Below are 25095 nucleotides of genomic sequence, written 5' to 3'. Positions count from 1 at the left end.
GCCCTCCAACCTCTCGGCCCCCTCCCCCTCTCCGGCCTATCACCCTCACCTTAACCTCCTTCCACCTATCGCATTCCCAACGCCCCTCCCCCAAGTCCCTCCTCCTTACCTTTTATCTTAGCCTGCTTGGCACACCCTCCTGATTCCTGAAGAAGGGCTTATGCCCGAAACGTCAATTCTTCTGCTCCTTGGATGCTGCCTGACCTGCTGCGCTTTTCCAGCAACACATTTTTCAGTTCTGATCTCCAGCATCTGCAGTCCTCACTTTCTCCTTGTGATATCTGTTGGTATCAGGTTGGTATCCATGCAGGGGCAGATAGTGAACCCTGGCCAACTGATACTGAACAGAGCAACTGGAGTTTTTCTTGGATTTTGAAACGACTCTGCTGTTCAACGATTTGAAAAGTGACTGTGCTTCACATGTCTGCCTAATGAATCATTCCCTTGTGATTGGCCAATTATGGACAGGTCATGGACTGAGAACTGTACCACCTGCCATTATAAACAGTGATGAGAGATGGTAGTGGTGTAGTGGCAGTGTCTGTACCTGGGTCGAAAGGTCTGTGTTTGAGCTCCGCCTGCCTTAACATGTCCAAACCGGTTGATTAAAAATATTTCAATGTCGAATTGGTGGAGTGAAGCGTGATGGGAGATGTATAAGCTTTTAAAGCAAGCAGCAAGCTTGAAGGTTGTCTCTGCCCTGATGTGGGATGGGCAGCAGTGGTGGATGAACTGAGAATCATTTGCTGCTATTCTTGAGATAATTACATCTGTCCCATTGATCCAGAGCGATTGCAGCAGTTCCCACCTCCCGTGGCATACTGAATCATCCAATCGTTTGATGAATGGTTCTTGAGGCTTGCTTCCACTGTTTCCCAAGTTTATCCCATTGTTTTCCTTTAAAACAATCACGTGGCACAGAGGGAGGCCATTCAGTTCATCGTACCAGTGCTGCTTCTTCAGCGGAGCTATGTAGATAACGCCCTGCCCCTTTGCAATAAGCCTGCAGTTATTGATGTTTTTTCTTATTCAAGTAAAGATTCTGATACATTATATAAGTTAATATAACACGTTTTCCATTACTCTTTCTGGCAGTGTATTCCAGATCGTGATAACTCACTGTGTAAAAACAAAATCTTCTCACCCTATTTCTTGCTCTTTTGCCAATTATCTTAAATCTGTGGTAATTTGTTTAATGCCAGGAAACCTTTATGCTCCTGATTTCAAATGCCAAATTTTCTTTATTCATTTCTAGGATGTGGGCATCGCAGGCTGGGCCCAGCATTTATTAGCCATCCCTAATTGACCTAGAGAGGGTGGGGGTGAGCTGTCTTCTTGAACCGCTGCAGTCCATGGGCTGTGGGTTGACCCACAATGCATTTGTGGAGGAAATTCTTGTTTTATCCATTCAAACTTCTGACATCACTGGCCCTGATCGGTCTCTGGGCTACTCACTTGCTTGGGTCACTGCTTCATCTGCATCCACAGTAATAGCTGTGTCAACTGCTTCCATCTCCCTTAATACCTGCCATTTCTCATTCCACGAGTAAAACAGAGAACACCGAAGCAGACTGACTGAATGTGAGTGATGGGCTGTCCACCATTTAGCTCTTCACCATTTATGTAGAGACCATCCTGACTCTGAACATTCTGAGGGGCTGACTGAATTTTTTGTATTCATGCGTGGGATGAGGGTTTCCCTGGCTGAACCAGCATTTATTGCCCGTTCCTAGTTGCCCTTGGGAAGGTGGTGGGTGAACTGCCTTCTTGAGTGGCTGCAGGCCGCCTGCTGTGGGTTAGCCCACAGTGCCATTAGGGAGGGAATTCCAGGATTTTTAACTAGGGACAGTGAAGGAAAGGAGATATTTTTCCAAGTCAGAATGGGGAGTGGCTTGGAAGGGCACTTGAAGGTGGTGGTGCTCCCATGTATCTGCTGCCTTTGTCCTTCCAGAAGCAGGTGGTCGTGGGCTAGGAAAGTGCTGTCTGAGGATCTTTGGTGATTATTTGCAGTGTATCCTGGAGGTAGTATGCACTGCTGCTACTCAGCATCAGTGGTGTAGGGAGTGAATACTTGTGTGCCATTCAAGTGAACTGCTTTGTTCTGGATGGTGTCAAGCTTCTTGAGTGTGGGGGCTGCACCCATCCAGGCAAGTGGGGAATATCCTATCACAATCCTGACTTAAGCCTTGTAGATGATGGACAGGCTATGGGTAATCAGGAGGTGAATTACTCGCTGCAGTATTCCTAGCCTCTCATCTGTATCAAAGCCCTTGGAGTGGTATTGGGCACTGTCCTTTGATGCTGCTCCTTCAATAACATCCTGTACAACCTTAGCATGACTTCCCAACTCCTATACTCAAAGGTCTGACCAATGAAAGCAAGCTTTCCAAAATTCTTAAATTCAAAGAATTATGTACGTGAACCCCTCAGTCTCTCTGTTCTACAGCACTACACAAGGCCCTACTGTTAATTGAATAAGTCCTGTACTTGTTTGATTTACCAAAATGCAATAGCTTGCATTTATCCAAATTAAACTCCATCTGCTTGTTGACCCAAATGATCAAAATCTCTTTGTAATCTTAGATACCCTTCCTCACTATCCACCATCCCACCAATTTTAATGTCATCCATAAACATACTAACCATCTCATTCAAATCATTCATATAAACGACAAACAAAAATGGACTCAGCATCAATCCGTGTGGAACACCGCTGGTCACAGGCCTCCAGTCTGAAAAAAAAACCTTCTTCCGTCACTCTCTGTCTCCAGCTGTTAAGCCAATTTTGTATCCAATTGGCAAGATCACCCTGAATCCCATGTGATCTAACTTTACTAATTATTCACCCTGCAGAACCTTGTCAAAGACTTTACTAAAGTCCAAGCAAACATTGTCCACCACTCTGCCCTTATCAATGTTCTTGGCTACGTCCTCAAAAAACTCAGTCAAGTTTATGACACACGATTTCTCTTGTACAAAGCCATGCTGACTATCCCTAATCATCGCATGTCTCTTTAAGTGCATATAAATCCTATCTTTCAGATATTTTACTGATAAGAATTTTTTGTTAGTTGTAAATTCTTAAACATGTCTGAAAGATAGGATTTAGTATACTTTTGAAATTAAAAAAGACTTTCTCCCTTTGCCTTCACCATATTTACAAAACAGCTTTAAAACAAAGGAGAATTTTTTTTTAAATTTCAAAAATATGTTTTATTCATAAAAAAAATTATAAATTGTCACTAACTCAGTTTGGTTCTGTACAGTACTACATGAAGGAACAAATAAACACTGGATTGTGACTCTATCCAACAAACATACCAAAGGCATCTCTTACTTGTACAAGACTATATTTATATGCATGTGAGTATCCATTAACTGAACAGATCCCCATTTAACTTCGGGAGAATGACCTCAGACAGTGGTCTTTCCCCACAGCGCCTTGGCAGCAGCTGCCCCAAGTTTTACAGCATCCCTCAGCATGTAGTCCAAGGAGAAAGTTCCCTTTATGATTCTGTTTTCCTGGACGAGTGAGAAAAATGTGAGTTTGGATCTTCTGAAAAGTTGTTCTACCTGATTAATTGTTCAGGTCACACGTTGAAATAACTGTCTGAAAGTCATTCTGCTCAATGCGTTTAAAAACTGAGGATGACCTCTTAGTTTGTGCTGAGCAGCAAGTCCCAGCTGAATCAGTCGCTGGGAGCTATTCAATGGTGATGGGGCCTCGCTCCTCATCCCTGTGACTCAGAAAGCTTTATATAGATGCAAATCAAACTGAACTTAGCTCACACTCCTGATGACAAACATGCCTGCAAGGCTGATGAGGCACAGATAACTCCCAGAAAGGGCATGCTAGTGTGTTAGACAACCAGGTCACATTGTTCCTTACTTTTGACTAATATGTTATTCTTGAAAGGAGCTGAGAAAGAGAAGAACACGACATTTCAACATTACTTCTCACCTAATGATTATCGCTCTGTATTTCGAATTTCCCTGGATTCAGGTCAAATGTTTTTTTGCTGGGGGAGGTGTCAGTCTGAATAACACGCAGTTTTGAAAACGTTTCGAGTCTGAAAACTCTGAAAGGCAGTTAACTCTAGCCTGCTGCTAATGGTAGATAAATAAGCAGGTTGATGTTTTGAAAAGGTTTGCATTTCCATAGCACCTTTGGAGTCGCCTAAGTGCTTCAGGCAAAGAAGTGCTTTTCGCTGTTGTGATTTAGGAAACATGGCAACCAGTTTGTGCACAGGAAGGTCCCACAAACGCTAATATAATAATGATCAGCAATCTGATGATTGTGGAGTAAATACTCACCAGGAATATAGATGAGGCCGTGGTTTAACTATGTTTGCAAAATATAGGTTTGCCAGCTGTGAACAAATCAGCCCACTAAACATGAAGTACATTTTGATAAAAAGATAGACAACAAGCTGTCCAGGACAAAAGAGCAATGTTATGAAGATTGTTTGATCCAGAATTTAGAGCATAGAACATAGAACAGTACAGCACAACACAGGCCCTTCGGCCCTTAATTTTGTGCTGATCTTTAATCCTACTCTAAGATCAAACTAACCCACATACTCTTCATTTTACTATAATCCATGTGCCTATCCAAAAGTTGCTTTAAGATGGAAATGGAGAAACCAACTTGTAAGAACTCAGCTATCTGTAAGAATAATAGGGTGGTTATGGTAGGGGATTTTAACTTTCCGAACATAGACTGGGACTGCCATAGAATTAAGGGTTTAGATGGAGAGGAATTTGTTAAGAGTGCACAAGAAAATGTTCTGATTCAGTATGTGGATGTACCTACTACAGAAGGTGCAAAACTTGACCTATTCTTAGGAATAAGGCATGGCAGGTGACTGAGGTGTCAGTGGGGGAGCACTTTGGGGCCGGCGACCATAATTCCATTAGATTTAAAATAGTAATGGAAAAGGATAGACCAGACCTAAAAGTTGAAGTTCTAAATTGGAGAAAGGCCAATTTTGATGGTATTAGGCAAGAACTGTCAAAAGCTGATTGGGAGTCCCCAGGGAAAAGACTTTGTCTATTTATCCTATCCATGCCCCTCATGATTTTGTAAACCTCTATAAGGTCACCCCTCAGCTTCCGATGCTCCAGGGAAAACAGCCCCAGCCTGTTCAGCCTCTCCCTATAGCTCAAATCCTCCAACCCTGGCAACATCCTTGTAAATCTTTTCTGAACCCTTTCAAGTTTCACAACATCTTTCCGATAGGAAGGAGACCAGAATTGCACACAACATTCCAACAGTGGCCTAAGCAATGTCCTGTATAGCCGCAACATGACCACACAACTCCTGTACTCAATACTCTGACCAATAAAGGAAAACATATCAAACGCTTTCTTCACTATCCTATCTACCTGCAACTCCATTTTCAAGGAGCTATGAACCTGCACTCCAAGGCCTCTTTGTTCAGCAACACTCCCTAGGACCTTACCATTAAGTGTATAAGTCCTGCTAAGATTTGCTTTCCCAAAATGCAGCACCTCGCATTTATCTGAATTAAACGCCATCTGCCACTTCTCAGCCCATTGGCCCATCTGGTCAAGATCCTGTTGTAGTCTGAGGTAACCCTCTTCACTGTCCACTGCACCTCCAATTTTGGTGTCATCTGCAAACTTACTAACTGTACCTCTTATGCTCGCATCCAAATCATTTATATAAATGACAAAAAGTAGAGGACCCAGCACCGATCCTTGTGGCACTCCACTGGTCACAGGCCTCCAGTCTGAAAAACAACCTCCATCACCACCTTCTGTTTTCTACCTTTGAGCCAGTTCTTATCCAAATGGCTAGTTCTCCCTTTATTCCGTGAGATCTAACCTTGCTAATCGGTCTCCCATGGGGAACCTTGTTGAACTCCTTACTGAAGTCCATATAGATCACATCTGCCCACATCTTTGTTACTTCCTCAAAAAACTCAATCAAGTTTGTGACACATAATTCCCCACACACAAAACCATGTTGACTATCCCTAATCAGTCCTTGCCTTTCCAAAAACATGTACATCCTGTCCCTCAGGATTCCCTCCAACAACTTGCCCAACACTGACGTGGTCTATAGTTCCCTGGCTTGTCCTTACCACCCTTCTTAAACAGTGGCACCAACACGTTAGCCAACTTCCAGTCTTCTGGCACCTCACCTGTGACTATCGATGATTCAAGTATCTCAGCAAGAGGCCCAGCAATCACTTCTCTAGCTTCCCACAGAGTTCTAGGGTACACCTGATTAGTTGTAACAGAGGGATAATGCAAATAAGGTACAGGGTATAAAAGATAAATCTGAAACACTATTTCCACATTGAAACAACAGGGCACAGGGTCCTAGTCATAAAATCATATTTAGATTTGAAATCTGTCCTTTATCACGCACAATGCACACAAGATGTGGTGAAGCTGAAACCTTGTAATCACTTTAGAAGCATTTGAGTGTCATGATTGAGCTGAGCAGTCTTTCCCAATCTGTGTTGTTCTTATTCTGAAGAAATATGAAGTGACTGAGACACTAAAATTAACTCACCATTTGGAGTGCCTACACCTCAGTATACTATCAAAGCAAAGCCTTTTAATCTGCAAACGTATTTCATTTCCATGGAGTTACCTTTGAAACACATAGCAATATTCAGGTCGTGCCAAATTGCAAGATTTATAGCTTTAGGTTAACATCAGGACTGAAAACGTTGTCCGTTTGTTTTGGAGCTGCGCAGTCTTGAGCACAGCATTTTCTCTGATGGGCCTGATCCAATTGCCTGATGGTTAAAATAGGCCACATAACTTAATAAAACCGGAGATAAACCACATTAAGTCCTTGACAATCTTTGATTATAATGTTGCAGCAGTGACTTTGCTGGTTGTAAAGCACTTTGGAATACGTTTAGCTCTTAGATAGTGCAATATAAATGCATTTATTTCTTTTCCTGGTTGGTTCATCTGCAATGATTCCATTCTTTACACGTTACAGATGTCACCCCAAGGACTGTGTTTAAATATGCATTTTCTTGCCTTTATTTCCCTGCTGTGCTCACACATCACATTCTCTCTCCTAACTGCATTTTAATTTGTCTGTCCTTCCATTTCGGAACCAGCCCATATTCCTTATTTCTCTTCGGTATATATTTGTATTAATATTAAATTAGCATTCAATTAGCCAACTACTTAAATAATGAATAATAATGAAGCTGCTGGTTGAATTTAATAATTGACTTAATGAATAGTGGTCTGGGCTTATTAAATCATTAGTGCCAGAGATTTTGTGTTGATAGTTATTTACAACGCTGGCTGATTTTTTTTTTGAAAAATGCTGAGTCAGTTATGAATTTAAGACTATCTTTTTGACAGTATGTTACATGCCATTGAGCTGTTGACAGCAAGTAGTTAATAATGCATTAATTGGGTGGTTTTATTAATTACCCAAGTTTCCAGCACGGAGTGCTTTGTCACTGTTCTATTCTCACCCTTCTGATCCCCATCTGCTGTTGTTCCAGATTAATTACTGATGGCATCTCTCCAGTAGACGCTGCTCACAAGTCCCAGTGCTCTTTCTGCTTCTTTTACATCTGCTGATTTTTTAAAAACTGCTACCATCTCCGAATCCTCCTTTTGACTCCGTGCTCTTGCTCAGACATCAGCCTTGTTTTTTCCAGAGCTTTTCCCTTAGAACTCTTGAGAGAATGTGACCCTCTGGGCTGGAACAGGATGTCCTGTAAGGTTGGTATGGTGGCTCAGTGGTTAGCACTGCTACCTTGCAGCGCCAGGGACCTGGGTTTGATTCCAGACACGGGTAACTCTCTGTCTGCAGGTTGCACATTCTCTCTGTGTCTATGTGGGTTTCCTCTGGTTGCTCCACGTTCCTCTCACAGTCCAAAGATGTGCAGGTCAGGTGGATTAGCCATGCTAAATGTGGGGTTACAGGGATGGGGTGGGGGTGTGGGTGGATGCTGTTCAGAGGCTTGGTGCTGGCTGAATGGTCTCTTCCTGTGGGCTGCAAACTCTGTGTCCAACCAGGAGACTATTGCTTATAAAGGGTGTGAAACCAAACAAGTTATTTATTTAAAGAATAAATCGAAAGAAATGGGACTTTTAATAAAGTTAATGCTGCCATAGTTTTACCAGACCCATAGGGATGCTCTCTGTTTAGGGAGCAATGACTGGTAGTGAGTTTACTTTAATGGTCTAGGATTGCTTAGATCAGTCAGTTGAATGGCTGCTGTGTGATGTAGAGTTATGCCAATATTACAGGTTCAATTCCTGTACGAGCTGAGGTTACCAGAACGTTTCCGTACGGGCAAAGGGCATCTGCTATATTTGCTCCAGACAAATGATCTGCTTTTTATTCACCCCATCTGACCCGATTAGCATATCCTCCTCTTCATTTTCTGACCTCGTCCCTGTATCACTTTTTTTAATGTTCCACCGTAACTCCCTGGGTATGTAATGTCCTTAACAGCTCTTCGGATCTGAGAAATAGCAACAACTTGCATTTTGCATCATGACTTTAACAACGCCAAAAAGTATTCTGAGATGCTTCTCAGAAGCCGCAGTCAACACACAATTTGACACTAAAGCATCAGGGGAACTGACCAAAAAAAGAATTGGCATTTCCTCTTTTCAATTTTGTGAATACAGAGCACCGGAGAGAAAACCGAAGGGAAAAAAAACATGTTTGAAGATTCAAAAGCTGTAGACTCTGCACGCTCTACAGTCAGATCTCTTCATTCAATGCACTATGAAGAATGATGTGCTCACTATTGTTTTTCATTGGCATATGTCGATGTGGACAATGCCTGGGCAGGAGCTAAACTGTTGCCTGCTTCCTGCAACCTGCAACACTGCCATCCCTCCCAGCTATTGATCTTACCTCCAGGTGGGAATTTGATTCTACAGAGAAGCCTGAATTGAACAATGCGTTTTCAAAGTAATCAATTTAAGGCAGGTGATTGTCGAGGTCTGTTTGGTAAGCAGCATTCCACAAAGCCTGACTGACTTTGAAAGCAGCAACTGTTGAGAAGGTCAGGCAGTGTCCCTGAATTGTGTCCAGTGATGAAAAGGCCTGATGTCTGGGAGTTGAGGTAAGGACATGACAGAAGGTGTTCAGGCCCTAAAGTTATTGAACCCGATATTGAGGCCTGAAAGCTGCTGGGTTCCCAAGTGGAAAATGATATGCTATTCTTCCAGGTTACGCTGAGTTTTACTGGAGCATCACAGCCAGCCTGAGACAGAGGTGTTGGCCAGGGAGCACAGTGGTGTGTTAAAGTGACAGGCAACCAGAAGCTCAGGGTCATTTATACAAACAGAATGTAGGTCCATAAAGGACTCTCCTTCTCAACCTCTCCCTTTGCCTGAGGCATGGGGATCCTCAGGTTAAACCATCGCCAGTTGTCTCTCTCTAAGACTATGGCAACTTCACCTACTGGAGAAATTAACGGGGCTGAAAGCTGAAAAGATATTCCACCTCCCAAAGTGTTGAAGGAAGTGTCAATAGAGCTAATCTATGCATTGGTGTCTATCTCCCAAAATGCTTTAGATTATGGGATGATTTCTGTAAATTGGAAGCATGTAAATGTCACTCACTGTTTAAGAAGGGAACAAGAGGGAAAAGAGGGTTCTACTGATCCATTGGCCTTACACCAGGAAAATGTCAGAATCTATCATAAAGAATAGGAAGTAGACCTTTGGATAATAATGATCTGACTGGGCAGAGTCAGCAAGAATGTGGAAATGGGAAATTGTTTTACAGATACTTATTGGAGTGTTTTGAGGGTGTTATTAACAAAATTGTTAAAGGGGAGTTGATGGATGTGGTATACTTGGAATTGCAGAAGGCTTGATGAAATCCTTCATAGGAGATTGGGGAAAATTAAAGTGCACAGAATAGGAGAAAACATACTGACATAGATTGAGGACAGGCTAACACATAGAAAACAAAGAGAATAAATAAGCATTTATTCTTGTATTGGCAGATTGTGACTAGTGAGGTACTGCAAGAATCAGTACTTGGGCCTTGGTTGTTCAGAATATCAATCTTTGATTTGAAAGTGGGAATCAAGTGTAATATTTCCAAATTTGCAGATAGTACAAATCTAAATAGGATAAGGAAAATGTAAAGTGGTTTCAGCAGGATTTGGACAGGCTTAGTGAATGGGCATGAATTTGGCAGATGGAATATAGAATGGAAAATTAGTGAGGTTATTCACTTCTGGTGGGAGGAACACGTAGCCTTTCTTTAATGTTATGAGGGAGGCTGAGGGGTGACCTTATAGAGGTTTACAAAATCATGAGGGGTGTGGATAGGATAAATAGACAAAATGTTTTCCCTGGGGTGGGGGAGTCTAGAATTAGAGTGCATAGATTTCGGGTGAGAGGAGAAAGATATAAAAGAGACCTAAGGGGCAACGTTTTCATGCAGAGGGTGGAACGTGTAAGGAATGAGCTCCCAGAGGAAGTGGTGGAGGCTGGTACAATTGCAACATTTAAAAGGCACTTGGATGGGTATATGGGTTTGGAGGGATATGGGCTGGGTGCTGGCAGGTGGGACTAGATTGGGTTGGGATATCTGGTCGGCTTGGATGGGTTGGACCGAAGGGTCTGTTTCCATGCTGTACGTCTCTAAGACTCTACGACTCTATGAAATTGGAAAGTATAGGTATACAAAAGGAGCTGGTCATCATTGATACTCCATCACTGAAGTCTAATATGAAGGTGCAGTAAATAATTCAGAAGGCTAATGGAATGTTAGAATTGTAAAAGAATTTGAGTGCAGAGGCAGTGAAGTCTTACTTCAATTATATAGAAACTTGGTAAGATCTCACTTGGAGTACTATGTGTAGTTTTAGTCTCTTTATCTTGGGAGAATATCATTGTCATAAAAAGAATGCAATGAAAGTTGTGTTTTTTCTCATTCATGGACATGGACATCACTGGCCAATATTTATTGTCTATCCTTAGTTACCTTTGAGAATGCGGTGGTGAGCTGCATCCTTGAACTGCTGCAGTCCATTTGTGTCGGTCCATCCACAATACCCCTGGCAAGAGAATTCCAGGATTTTGACCCAGCGACACTGAAGCTATGGTGATATGTATTTCCAAGTTGAGATTGTGAATGTATGGAGGGGAACATACATAGAACATAGAACATTACAGTGCAGTACAGGCCCTTCGGCCCTTGATGTTGCGCCGACCAGTCTTACCAATCTGAAGCCCATCTAACCTACACTATTCCATGTACGTCCATATGCTTGTCCAATGTCTCTAACGAAAACAGCCTCAAGTCCCTCAGCCTTTCCTCGTAAGACCTTCCCTCCATACCAGGTAACATCCTAGTAAATCTCTCTGCACCTTTTCCAAAGCTTCCACATCCTTCTTATAATGTGGTGACCAGAACCGGAACTTGATGAGGTGGTCTACCCACATATCTGTTGCCTTTGTACTAGAAGATGGTAGGTTTAGAAGGTGCTGTCTAAGGACCCTGAATTAATTTCTGCAGTGCTCTTGTAGTTTTACTCAGTTGTTACTGAGCATCAATGGTGGAGGGTTTCGAATGTTCATGGATGTGGTGTTTTAACCTGAAAGGTGCCAAGTTTCTTGAGTGTTATTGGAGCTGCAGTTATCCAGGCAAATGGGGAGAATTCCATCACACCCCTAATTTAAAGATGGCTGACAGGAAGTGAGTTACTAGCTGCAGGATTCCTAACCTTTGACCTGCTATTGTAACCATTGTTCGTATATGGCTAATCCAGTTCAGTTTCTGGCTAATGATAACCCCAGGATGTTGACAATGGAGATTCAGCAGTAGTAAAGCCATTGAGTATTAAAGGGTGATGGTTAGATTTTCTCTTGTTGGAAATGATCATTGGTTGGCATTTGTGTTTCATAATTGTTACTTGCCTCTTGCAAGTGCAAACTTGGATATTGTCCAAGTCTTAAATAAAACAAAGGAATGCAGGTGCTGGAGATCAGTGGCGAGAAAGCAGAGTTAGTGTTTTGAGTCTGGTGACTCTTCCATCAGAGGGACTCAAAAGTTTCACTCTTCTTTCTCCCCAGATGCACCAGACCAGCTGAGTTTCTCCAATCTGTTTTTGCTTCAGATTGCCCGCGCTTTGCTACATTTGGGTATGGATTGCTTCAGTATCTGAGGAGCTGTGAATGGTGCTGAATATTTTGTAATGCCCACTTCTGATCTTATGGTGGAGGGAAGGTTATTGATGAAGCAGCTGAAGATGGTTGGGCCAATGACACTATCCTGAGGTACTACTGCAGCAGATATGTCCTGGAACTGAGATGACTGACCTCCAATAGCCATAACCAATGCTCCCTCTAAACTGCACGGCTGCGCACAGCTGCTCTTAGGGTCCATGTAAGTCACAACATTGACTTCCAGTTCTGTAAGTCACTGCCATGCACAGAACATTGGCTGAAGAATGGCATCTGTAATGGAGAGGACCTCTGAAGGCGGTTGATAGAGCAGCCATGTTCCTGGGACAACATGACTGTCCTGTGAAGAGAGAGGGGACAAACCTAGCCTCTATTCTGTAGAGATTTGAAAAGTGAGAGGTGATCTCTTCGAAACCCACAAAATATTGGAAGGGAAAGACAGCTAAGATATTTCTTCTGTGTTGGGAAGAAAATAAGAAAAGAAAATTGAATAAAAACACATCTGTTATGGCCAAAAGAGGAGTACATCACATCAACAGATGCCTTGGATGCAAAATGTTCACGGTAGATTGAGAGGAATTTGTAAAGAACCACCATTGTGATCAGACTATAGTAGTTTTCTCAAAGTAATTGGTCTCTTTGAAGGTGGTGGTCTCTCTGATCAATTCTCATAACAGATATGATACTGTATGTATTGAACACTGCCAGAGTATCAAATGGTAATCATTACCTTGACTGTCTCTCAGGGTACTTTGCTCTGGCCAGCCTGTGGCCAGAGAGTCATGATGGCTCACCAAGTCTATGCACGCTCTTTGCATTGCAGTCCGTTAAGTCCCGTTCCCCCACTCTAACACCATTTCTCTGCAACTTCATTTCCCTCAAATTTCCTTTTGAAACCATTTATTGTCACCACTTGCACCACGCTCGTAGGCAGTGAGTTCCAGATCATTGCCATTCACTGAATGCAACCCATTCCCCTTTGTGTTTGCCTACCTTACCTGAACCTGTCATAACCTTGTACACCCTGATCAAATCTCCCCTGGTCGTCTTTGTTCCAAGGTAAACTCCAGCTCACCAACCTTACCTTGCAACTAATGTCCACCATCCCTGAAATCATTATGGCAACTCTGCTCTGCACCCTCTCAAGGACACTTGCATCCTTCCTAAAATGTAGCGACTAGAATTGAGTGCAGCGCTCTGTAGATGCAGTCCATGAATTCAATTCAGCTGAGGTTCAGCATAGCTTACTTGCTTTTACACTCAATAACTCACTTCTCTCGGAATATGTGCTGCTATTCAAAGACCTCTGTGCACAATGTGTCAATTGATGCATCGTTTCCTTTTCAGTGAACAATCTGTTCACCACAATCCATCATCAGCATAACTGGCAGTCCCTCGCAGACAAGGATGACTCTTTTCCATTCTCAGGGTGAGTCTGTAGGTGGCTGCACAGACTGATGTGACTCTGTTACACTTGGGTCAGAAGGTGGTCACAGGAAAGGGTGTGTTGGGCGTTGATGTGGCAGCATGCTTTTATGCTGTCTCCCTTGGCTTCCACTTCTTCCCAACAGCAAGCCCCGAGGTGCTCGATCCCTTCCCGGATGCTCCTCCTCCACTTTGGACGGTCTCTGGCCAGTGATTCCCATGATTCCGTGGGAATGCGGCACTTCACCAGTGAGGCCTTACTGAAGCACTTACTCTGTCCCAACTGGGGCTTGCTTGCTGTTTTGGAGCTGGAAGTATCTGGGGAAGTTAATTCTGGTCTCCTTCCTATCGGAAAGATGTTGTGAAACTTGAAAGGAGTCTTTTCTCTGGGGTGGGGGCATCCAGAACTAGAGGGCATAGGTTTAGGGTGAGAGGAGAAAGATGTAAAAGAGATGTAAGGGGCAATATTTTTACTCAGAGGGTGGTACGGGTATGGAATGATCTGCTAGCGGAAGTGGTGGAGGCTAGTACAATTGCAACATTTAAAAGCTATCGGGATGGGTATATGAATAGGAAGGGTTTGGAGGGATATGGGCTGGGTGCTGGCAGGTGGAACCACATTAGGTTGTGATATCTGGTCGGCATGGATGAGTTGGACCGAAGGGTCTGTTTCCGTGCTATACATCGCTATGACTCTATAACATACTACCCAAGATATATTCTTTCTTTCAATGAAATGTTACGTCACCGGTACTAGGTCCCAATCGCCCTATCATAATATTGTTGTAGACGTGGCAGAGATGAATTGACCTAATCTTACTGTTGTCTCCTGTCCAGAACAGAGGTGCGTCTTTACGGAAGTATCTCCTCTTATTTTCTTTTCCCCTTCAAAATGATGCAGTGCCAGATTTTCCCAAACCCTGTTTATCAAATACAATTTACAATGGCCCATTGCAAATGCTTTAAGATTCAGAAAAAGTTGAATTTATTACTACATTCAAAAAGAAAGACCCCAGCAGAATGTTTTGTGACACACGTTCACCCTCGCACGCATTCAAGGAAGAAGGAAAAGGACAGGAAACGAGAAGTTACAAATTACAAATGCGTGTGAGGTAATGAATTTTGGTGGGAAGAATATTAGAAGACAATACAAAATTGAGAGTACAATTCTGAAAGGGGTTGCAGGAGCAAAGGGACCTTGGTGTACATGTGCACAGCTCATTAAAGGTGGCCGAACTGCTGGAGAGAGCAGTTAATAAACTGGGCACAGGGCAAAAGAGCAAGGAGGTGATGTTGAACATGTACATCGCTGCACTGAGGCTCAGTGGTTAGCACTGCTGCCTCACAGCACCAGGGACCCGGCTTTGATTCCAGCCTCAGGCGAGTGTCTGTGTGGAGGTTACATGTTCTCCCGGTGTCTGCTCCGGGTGCTCCGGTTTCCTCCCATTATCCAAAGATGTGCAGGTTAGGGTGATTTGGCCATAGGAAATTGCCTAAAGTGTTCAGAGATGTGTAGGTTAGGGGCATTAGTGAGGGAATGGGCCTGGGTGGGATACTCTTTGGAGGTTGGTGTGGATTTGTTGGGCCAAATGGCCTGTTTCCACACTGTATGGATTCTATGATTTGTCTCTATGAGGTTATGGACAATTTAGCATGGTTAATCCACCTCGTGTCCAGGAATGGCTAAACTAGGTGGATTAACCATAGGGATTACAGGGATAAGGTAGGAGTGTGATGCTCTTTGGAGGATTGGTGTGGACTTGATGGGCTAAATGGCCTCTTCAAACACCGTAGTGATTTTGTACAAGGCACTTTTTAGACTTCAGTTGGAATGTTGTGTATAGTTGTGGGTGGCATCTTTCATGACAAATATGAATGCAGAAGTGATTTACATAATGGTTCCAAAAATGAGAAAGTTCAGTTCTGAGCTTAGGTTTGAGAAGTTGGCATCTTGGAAAGAAGAAAGCTGGGAAGAGACTTGATAGAGATTTTCCTGGTCATGAACATATAGCATATATTGTGTTGTTAGGGCATGGAATGCAGTGCCTGGAAATGTGATGTGAGCAGATTCAATTGAGGCATTCAACAGGGCTTTGACCGATTATTTGGAAGGAAATAGCATGCAGGGATATGGGGAAAATGCCAGAGATTGGCACTAGGTATCAATACGCATTTGAAGAACAAATGGCAACACAATGGACTGAATTGTGCTGTAACAATCATGATTCTGAGCATCTCTGGAAAAACGAAACGCCTTCTGTTAATCCTTTCATCCTGCAAGTTATTGGAGAAGATCCTTAGGAACAGGATTTACTTGCATTTGGAGAAGAATTGACTTATTAGGGATAATGTGGAGGAGCCGGTGTTGGAATGGGGTGGATAAAGTTAAAAATCGCACAACACCAGGGTGTAGTCCAACAGGTTTATGTGGAAGCACTAGCTTTCGGAACGTTGCTCCGGGATAGTCAGCATGGTTTTATGCAAGGGAAGTCTTGTCTCAAGAACGTGATGGAGTTTTTTGAGGAACTGATAAAAATAATTGGTGAGGGTAAGGCAGTAGATGCTATCTATATGGATTTACTAAAGAATTTGACAACATTCCTCATGGAAGGCTGGTTCAGAAGATCAAATCACACAAAATGCATGGTGATAAGTTGGATACAAAATTGGCTTGGTTATTGAAGACAGCAGGTAGTTGTAGAGGGGTGTTTTACTGACGGGAGGTCTGTGACTAGTGGTGTTATGCAAGGATCGGTGCTGAGACCTCTGTTGTTCATAATGTAATTATAATGATTGGTTGGAGAGCCAAGTGGATCACAATTACTGTAAGATCCCTGATTGGGGTTATTAGCCTGGGTCAATCAGGGAACCCTGGCTGACAGGAGCTTCAGAGAGTCTGAGGAAAGATCACGAAACGTTAACTCTGATTTATCTCCACAGATGCTGGCAGACTTGATGAGCTTTTCCAGCAATTTCTGTTTTTTATTTAGAGAGTGTCCTCATTCTAGAGACTGGCTTTGAGCTGGTCAGAGCCCATGTACAGTGCACATGTAAATAAAGGGTGACTTGGTGACGGGATACTGGTCTCTGTGCAGTTATTTCAGCAATACTGTGTGCAGGAAGGATATGGAGACTTTGGAGGGGGAACAGAAGACGTTTACCAGGATGTGGCCTGGATTGGAGTGCATTCGTTGTAAGGAGAGGTTAGTCAAACTTGGATGAGGGTCATCAGGTCATACGGCACAGAGACAAACCCTTTGGTCCAACTCATCCACATTGACCAAGTTTCCCAAACTCACCGAATCATACTTGCCTGCATTTGACCCATATCCCTCTAAACCTTTCCTATTCATGTATCTGTCCAAATGCCTTTTAAATGTTGTAACTGTACCTGCATCTACCACTTCCTCTGGCAGTTCATTCCACACACAAACCACCCTCTGTGTGAAAAAGTTGCCCCTCAGGATGCCTTTTAAATCTTTCTCCTCTCACCTTAAAATTATACCCTAAATTCCAATTCTAGGGAAAAGACCTTTATCTATGCCCGTCATGATTTTATAAACCTCTATAAGGCCACCCCTCAACCTCCTACACTGCAGTGAAAGAATTTCCAGCCTATCCTTATAACTCAAACCTCTCAGTCCCAGCTCCATCCTGGTACGTCTTTTCTGTACTCCCTCCAATTTCATAATATCCTTCCAATAGCGGGTGACCAGAACTGTAACAATACTCCAAACATGGCCTTACCAATATCTATACAACAGCAAAATGATGTCCCAAGTCCTATACTCAATGGTCTGACCAATGAAGGCAAGTGTACGAAAGACCTTCTACATCATTCTGTCTACCTGTGTCACACATTCAATGAGCTATTACCTGAATCTCTAGGTCTCTCTGTTCTACAACCCTCCCAGAGCCCTACCATTAACTGTATAAACCCTATCCTTGTTTGTTTTACCAAAATGCAACATCTCACATTTATCTAAAATAAAACTCCACCTGCCACTCCTCAGCCCATTAGCCCAATTGATTAAGATCCCTTTGTAATCTTAGAGAGCCTTCCTCCCTGTCTATTTTACCATCAATTTTAGTGTCAGCTGCAAACTTAATAACTATGCTTCCTAAATTCTCATCCAAATCGTTTATATAAATGACAAATAATGGTGGACCCAGCACTGAGCCCTGTGGAACACAGCTATCACTAGAGCGTCAGAGGTTGAAGGGCAGATAGAATAGATAGGAAAGCTATGAGGTAGGTTGAAGCATATACGATAGCAAAGTTTATGAGGCATTTAGACAGGAGGGATGGAGGGATTAGGACCATGTGCAGGCAGATGGGATTAGTTTAGAATGGCAACATGAGCAGCATAGGCATGGTGGGCCGAAGGGCCTGTTCCTGTTCCATGTTCTGCTACCCTCCCAGGCACTGCCTTTAAAGAAGCAATCCTTTTACTCACAATGAACCAGAATATGCTGGAAAACACCAAGGTCAAGACAGCAGCTGCAGAGGGATAGATAGAGTATATTTTACAGTCGGATGACCTCTCTGTTAATTGCATTCCCAAACCCTGTCCCTGTTGCCATGACTGATCATGTTTTTTTAGTTTATCAGAGCTAGTGGGATCCCTCTGGATGCTTGTATTTGTTTTAACAAGAGACGATGCTGAAACCACAGTCCAGAGTGTTTAACATGTTGCTGTGCTCGATGGTTTTTGACATCTCATAAGATCAGATTTCCCCATTGGGGCCCACTGGTTATTATTCAGTGTGATTCCACCTTGCTTCACTTTTAAGGAAGTAATGGGCCTTTTCATTGGCCACCCATAAACCACAAAATTTTGTCACGTACCTTTTACACAGACCAAAGTTAGAGATAAGTTATTAAGCTGAAGGACATCCTTAAGCCTATGTATTGCTGTATTGATAAAATTGTTCATAGTCAAATTTTTCTTTTGTTTTTTGTGGGATGTGGGCACCACTGACTAGGCCCAGGGGATAGTTAAAACTCAGTCACACTGCTGTGGGTTTGGAGTCACATGCAGGTCAGACCAGGTAAGGTTGGCAGATTTCTCTCCCTTTAGGACACTGGTGATCCAGATGGGCATTTGTAATAACTGGTCAATGCTACATGGTCAATCTTAGAGTAGCTTTATATTGAATTGAAATGTCACCATTGGCCATAGGTGGATTATGCACACATAACCTTAGACTATTAACTTTGGTGCACTGCAAGCCAATGACATTATCATTGTGCCCCTGTCTTTCCAAATGGACTTTGATGACAATTGACAAGAGATTCAGTTTGATCTTACAGGACGTCCCCAGTTTATGACAGTCTGACTTATAAACAAGATCCTGTATTACAATTAATTGTAAGGATCTGCTCTGTGACTGTTAGCTCGTACTTATGAACGGATATTTTATATTGTACCACATTGCATTCCAACTTGCGTGCGGATCGACTTCCGAATGTACTCAGGAATGGAACCAGTTTGTTATCCAGGGCCTTATTGTGCTGTGGAAGCACTTTCCTCACACCAAGTTGGGGAGATAGGGGGATTTGGGGTTGGGGTGGTTGAAGGAGCAGAGGAGGTTGGTGTTGGTGGGACAGAGGTCACTTGTTCTGTTATTTGGAATAGACCTGTAAATACTTGCTTTGTACTCAATGGCGATAGCAGGCAGGGGCTCTTTGTCCAGGTGGTACTAAAACAATGTAAAACAAGGAAAAGGTTAGGGTTTCATTTTGCTGCACCTCAATAAAGGGTTAGTATTCTCTGAGTGAGGGAACTAAATGAATGGAGAATTTCACTTCTTGTTTCTTTTGAATGTGTCTGATCCTGTTGCGGACCTTCCTTGCAGAGCCATCAGGTTTATGTGCTTAACTACCAGTGACATTGACTGTTGTGGCCTGCAAAGACTTTGAATTTCATCGCCTGTCCGTAATTTAACATGCTGGGCTGACCTGTATTATATGAAAGAACATAGCACTTGCCTCTTGACTTCCATCAGATTGGGAATGGTAGATTTGGTCCTCTCACGCTTTCACTCACATAGACGTAGAAAAATCAAGCCGTCGAAATGATCCTAAATTGTTGGGGATAATGATTCTACTTTGAATTTACTTGGAGGTAATGCAAGGCTTTGAGTCTCTGGAAATCTGAAGCTTCTGTCAAATTAATGCAGTTTTAGAGGGGATAAGATTAACAAGTTTTAACCTTTCTTCCCTCCAGTTGGTTACAAAGGCATTTTCAGAAGCGGTTGTGGGTAGTTAGGGTCTGGTGAGATTGTCTTTGAAACAGACTGTTGCACATGAGACTAGGCATCAAACTGAATGCTCGGCACACAGCATGGAGTAGCAGTGAAGTTCTTCAATCAGTAACCTGTGCACTATCAGACATAACCCCCTCATTATTCCAAACCTTCAACATTCCATGAAATTCCACAGAATTCCACTGATCATATATTCAATGAAGAATATAAAATTCACAAGCTGTGTGGAATTATTAAATTGCAGTCCGTGTAACAAGTGAACTCATGCTGCTGTTTGCTTGTAGTCTGCTTGTGGCAACAAAACCTGTCACTAGAGGTTTCATTCTCGCCTCCTGTTGAACTGACTAACATTTAAGGTTTTTATTTTGGGGCACTGGATTATGCTGAGGGAAATCATTTTGACCTATCATCTTCAAGGCTGAATCGGAAGCCAGCCAGTGATGCGATGATTGACTGACTCTGTGGTTTTATTAAATGGTGGCTAGTAGCATTACCCAGCTCACCTCTACCTGTCCCATGTTCTCACCCTTTCTGTTGTAGCTATGCTTTTCTCTGTGGGTTCCATCCTTATCATTAGTATATTCCCACCTCCTCACCCCCCCCCCCCCCCGGCCCCATTTCAGTGCTACAAACAGAAATTGCTGGAAAAACTCAGCAGGTCCGGCAGCATCTGTTGAGAGAAATAGGAGTTAGCCTTTCCGCTCAAGTGACCTTTCCTCAGAACAGTCCTTAAGAAGGGTCACTTGACCCAAAAGATTAACTCTGATTTCTCTCCACAGATGCTGTCGGACCTGCTGAGCTTTTCCAGCAATTTTTGTTTTTGTCTTAGACTGACAGCATCCGCAGTTCTTTGGTTCCCTTTTCAGTGCTGTTGACCATTCAATCTCTGCGTGCGGAAACTCTCTCATAAACCTGAGTGCCTGGAATCCCGCACACCAACTCTTTTCATCTGACCCTTACCTGGTGCAGTGCTTTGTGATGTTTCTCCATGTTGAAGGCACACGTAGGTGCTGTTGTTGTCATTGTGTACAATGAGCTGGCTCTTTAACGTTTCAATTGTGGCCCAGTTGGTAGCTCACTTGCTTTTTGACGTGTTAGGGTCTGAGTTCAAATTCCATTCTCACTGCTCGAGTGCAAAAATGAACAGCTGCCACTGTGGTGTGGAATTGGGAGAGTGTTGCAATGTTGGAGGATCTATTGTTCATTCGAGGCATTAAACTGAAACTCGATGTGCTTGCTTGGGTAAATATAAGATACCCCAAATCACAATCTCAAAGAAGAACAGGCAAGTTATCTTGGCTAATACCAAATTTTATCACACACAACAGACCACCATTGCTGTCTGAGGGATCTTGCTTGTGTGCATATTAGCTGTCATGTTCTGACTTTGGCACAGTCACTATTCTTCAGAAAGTCCTTCACTGGCACAAAGTGCCTTGAGATGACCAGCGGTTGTGAAAATTGTGGTATAAATGCAAAACTTTCTTTCATTAATAACAGCTTCTGTGAGTTTCATAATTTAAAATTGTGGAAACCTAGATGAAGTGCCAAGGTTATAAGTGGTGGGAGAGAAATTTAAAAAAAATAGGGGGATGAGGAGGCTGTTTTAGGTTTTGAAAATCTGTAGATGAGGAGGACTTGACGAAGGAAGGTAAAAGATTCCACAGCCCAGAATCTGTAGGAAAGAATGTGGGCAGGAGATGGTATGATGAATCATGAAATCAACAGCTTAGAGCTGCAAGGAGGGGGAAGTCAAGGGTAGGATGGCATTCTTGGAGCACGAAAGTGAGAAAGAAGGGTAGGTTAGAGGAGCAATGTCTACAATCATAAAGTTGACAGACGAGAAAGACCGCAGGATTGAGAAATATTGTAAATGAGAAGTGGGGCAGAATTTGTGAATCAGTGGACCAGCATTTTCTTCTGTCCATCTGAGGAGTTTGTGGTTTGTGATTTTAAAAAAAATGGTATCTTGGAATTCCTGAAGCTCTCCAATTTATGACCTATCACAGCTTTGTTAGATTTAAGTGAATGACTGAATTCATTTTGATTTCGATCGCAATAATAAAACAAAAGGTGCAATTGGAAAGATACACAAAGAAAATTCATCCTCCATGCTAATGTGCAGCATCTGACTAGCACTGGAATGATACATAGGTTTTCAATTCTCCTTCAATAATAAATGAAGGTACTACTACTGGAAATTAGGCAGCGTAGGAGCTGCAGAACTGTGGTCACTGTGTCTCATTCAATCAATGTTTTCATCAAGAGAAAATAGCGATTCAAGTTTTCCTATAATTTTGTCTGACATTTTTCTGCGTGCATCACTAATCTAATCATTCTGTTTCTCTCTTCCTTTCCTTGTTTCACCATTTCTCTATGTTTGGAAAATTCTGCATGACCTTTTCGCCCGCCATGTAGTTTGATGTCTCCATATCCTTCAAGTCATCTCAGCGCAAAGTCCGTTGTGTAACGCTCCTCGATTAAACTATAGGAACATGGCTGTTTCCTCACGTCTAGCATTATGGGAACAAAAGGAAAGTTACTCTTCTTGGGTCACAGGTTTACATTCTGCATGCAGAAGAGAAGAAAGAAGTTGCATTGGCTTCTAGGAGTGCGAATGAGCTTCCTTTAACAAGGCATCTGATGGCTCAGCAAAATGGCATGTGTTTAGACACGCGTGGGTTTGGTAAATTCAAAGCCACTTTTGGAGAAGAACCACTTTTTAAATCAAAACATTTAGTGTCTGTCTGAGTGACTGCAAATCAGAAACTCACAGCAGCTGGCAAAACCCCATACTGTTACTTAAAATGAACTCGATCTCAAATCTTAAGCTGCTGCAGGGACAGAATAGGTGGCATTTTTGACATGCGACGTTTAGGCCAGGAACCATCATTTTATTCCCTTTTGTCCATGACCTGATTTTGCTTTTCTAGATATACTATCTCTTTCTCAGGACAGCCTGTCGTTTTAGATTTTGTGGCAGCTATGAAATCACCATGCTGTTAAACAAAGTTCTCTTTCACCAGGTTGGCTCCTCTGCAAGAGATTGCTGGCCCCTCTTCTCTTTTTGCACAAAGCTCCCTCGGACTATTACAGTCCCTACATTTTCATTCCCATTCCAGACTATTTGAGGTTACCTTTGCCCTGTACTCTGTCTAATCAGCATGTTTATTTTAGACATTGCCCTGTACTCTGCCCTACCTGACAAGGATCGTCAACTCCGTATTGGCTGCCCTGATGACTGGGTCCCAGCTGTTTGAAATGCTATCTGTTCTCATCAGTGTTTCCATCTCTCCTCCTGAATGCATGTCCCTCTAGGCTTCACAGATGCTTGGCAGCAGTCAGCAGAGAGCAAAGTCTATTAGCTTTTCACACTTCATGACAGGCTAACTGGTTACTAACCTGATGCGCCCAAGTATTGTGAAATTCTGCTAGTTTGACTCCTCACATTGGTGCTTCCTGCAGACAGTGAGTGAGAAGGATGTTACTGAATAAACAATGACTGCAGCTGCTGCCTGAAATTGTCTCATGGCAATTTGCCATAGTTCTTCCATAGGCTGGGTGAAATCAGACAATCCCTATCTCCTTTTCATTGTTTCAGTAAGGTAACTGTTGGATTAAAATGGCTAACACGTAGAATGATGGCATCAGTGTGGTTTCAATCCCCATTCGGGTTCTGACATGCTTAGGACCTGCCTCCTCACTCATTCCATCTTTGTGGAATAATGCCATTTTCCCTCCCACTCCACATTGTATAACTCCTCGTGTCTCTCTCTTTTCAACAGAGATATATCAGTCACCATTCACAGACTGTGGTTAATTGTCTGCACAGTGAGACAGCTCTGGATAACATTAGGACAGCATTGAGTAATCTCTGATGCCCCTGACTGATAAAGAGCATTGGCCAGTACAGGCTAAAAACTGGGTGGTTTCTGGAAAGTGGAAACATTGCTTGGAAAACCAAAGGACACCAATTCCAATTAATTGATTTACAGGTCCTGAGTATATAAAGCATAGAAAAGTATAGCACAGAACAGGCCCTTTGGCCCACGATGTTGTGCCGAGATTTAATCCTAATGTAAAATGGGATGGCACAGTGGCTCAGTGGTTAGCACTGCTGCCTCAGGGCGCCAGGGACCCGGGTTCGATTCCAGCCTTGGGCGACTGACTGTGTGGAGTTTGCACATTCTCCCTGTTTCTGCGTGGGTTTCCTTCGGGTGCTCCGGTTTCCTCCCACAGTCCAAAGATGTGCAGGTCAGGTGAATTGGCCATGCTAAATTGCCCATTGTGTTAGGTGCATTAGTCAGGGGTGAATGTAGGGGAATGGGTCTGGGTGGGTTGCTCTTCAGAGGGTCGGTGTGGAATTGTTGGGCCAAAGAGCCTCTTTCTTGTAGGGAATCTAATCTAATCTAAAATATAGTAACTTAACCTACGCACCCCTCCATGTGCATGTCCAGCAGTCGCTTAAATGTCCTCAATGACTTTGCTTCCACCACCACAACTGGCAATGCATTCCATGCATTCACAACGCTCTGTGTAAAGAACCTACCTCTATCGTCTCCTTTATACCTTCCACTTCATCTCTTCATACTATGACTCCTCATACCAGTCAATCCCGCCCTTGGGAAAAGTCTCTGACTATTGACCCTACCTATTCCACTCATTATTTTGTACACCTTGATTAGGTCTCCTCTCTTCCTCCTTCTCTCCAGAGAGAAAAGTCCAAGCTCATTCAACCTTCCTTCATAAGGCAAGCCCTCCAGTCCCAGCAGCATCCTGGTAAACCTTCTTTGCACCTTCTCCAAAGCCTCTGTCTCTTTCCTATAGTAGAGCGACCAGAACTGGACAGAATATGCCAAGTGTGGTCTCACCAGGGACTTGTAGAGCTGCAGCAAAACCTCGCAGCTCTTAAACTCGATCCCCCTGTTAATGAAAGCCAAAACACCATATGCTTTCTTAACAACCGGATCCACTTGGGTGGCAACTTTGAGGGATCTATGCACTTGCACACCCAGATCCCTCTGTTCCTCCACACTGCTAAGAATCCTGACTTTAATCCTATATTCAGCATTCGAGTTCCACCTTCCAAAATGCATCACTTCGCACTTATCCTGGTTGAGCTCCAACTATCATTTCTCAGCCCAGCTCTCCATCCTGTCTATGTTGCGCTGCAGCCTGCAGTAGCCCTCTATACTATCGACGATACCTCCAACCTTTGTGTCATAT

At 43.0% G+C, this 25095-nt stretch overlaps 1 protein-coding gene across 1 annotated transcript in view; it reads left to right on the top strand.

Moving 5' to 3' along the window:
* LOC122562395 (unconventional myosin-XVIIIb-like) overlaps nt 1–25095 on the top strand; it is a 379067-nt gene that overhangs the window by 22688 nt on the left and 331284 nt on the right. The window contains exon 2 of the mRNA XM_043715251.1: nt 22288–22403. Coding sequence (XP_043571186.1) covers nt 22365–22403 — 39 coding nt within the window. The 5' untranslated portion in view covers nt 22288–22364. The remainder of the gene's footprint in view (nt 1–22287; nt 22404–25095) is intronic.

Source organism: Chiloscyllium plagiosum, chromosome 25 (assembly GCF_004010195.1).
Source record: "Chiloscyllium plagiosum isolate BGI_BamShark_2017 chromosome 25, ASM401019v2, whole genome shotgun sequence".
In the NCBI taxonomy this organism is placed as follows: Eukaryota; Metazoa; Chordata; class Chondrichthyes; order Orectolobiformes; family Hemiscylliidae; genus Chiloscyllium; species Chiloscyllium plagiosum.
The sequence above is the reverse complement of the archived record's forward strand: the minus strand, read 5'-3'. Positions and strand labels throughout refer to the sequence as shown.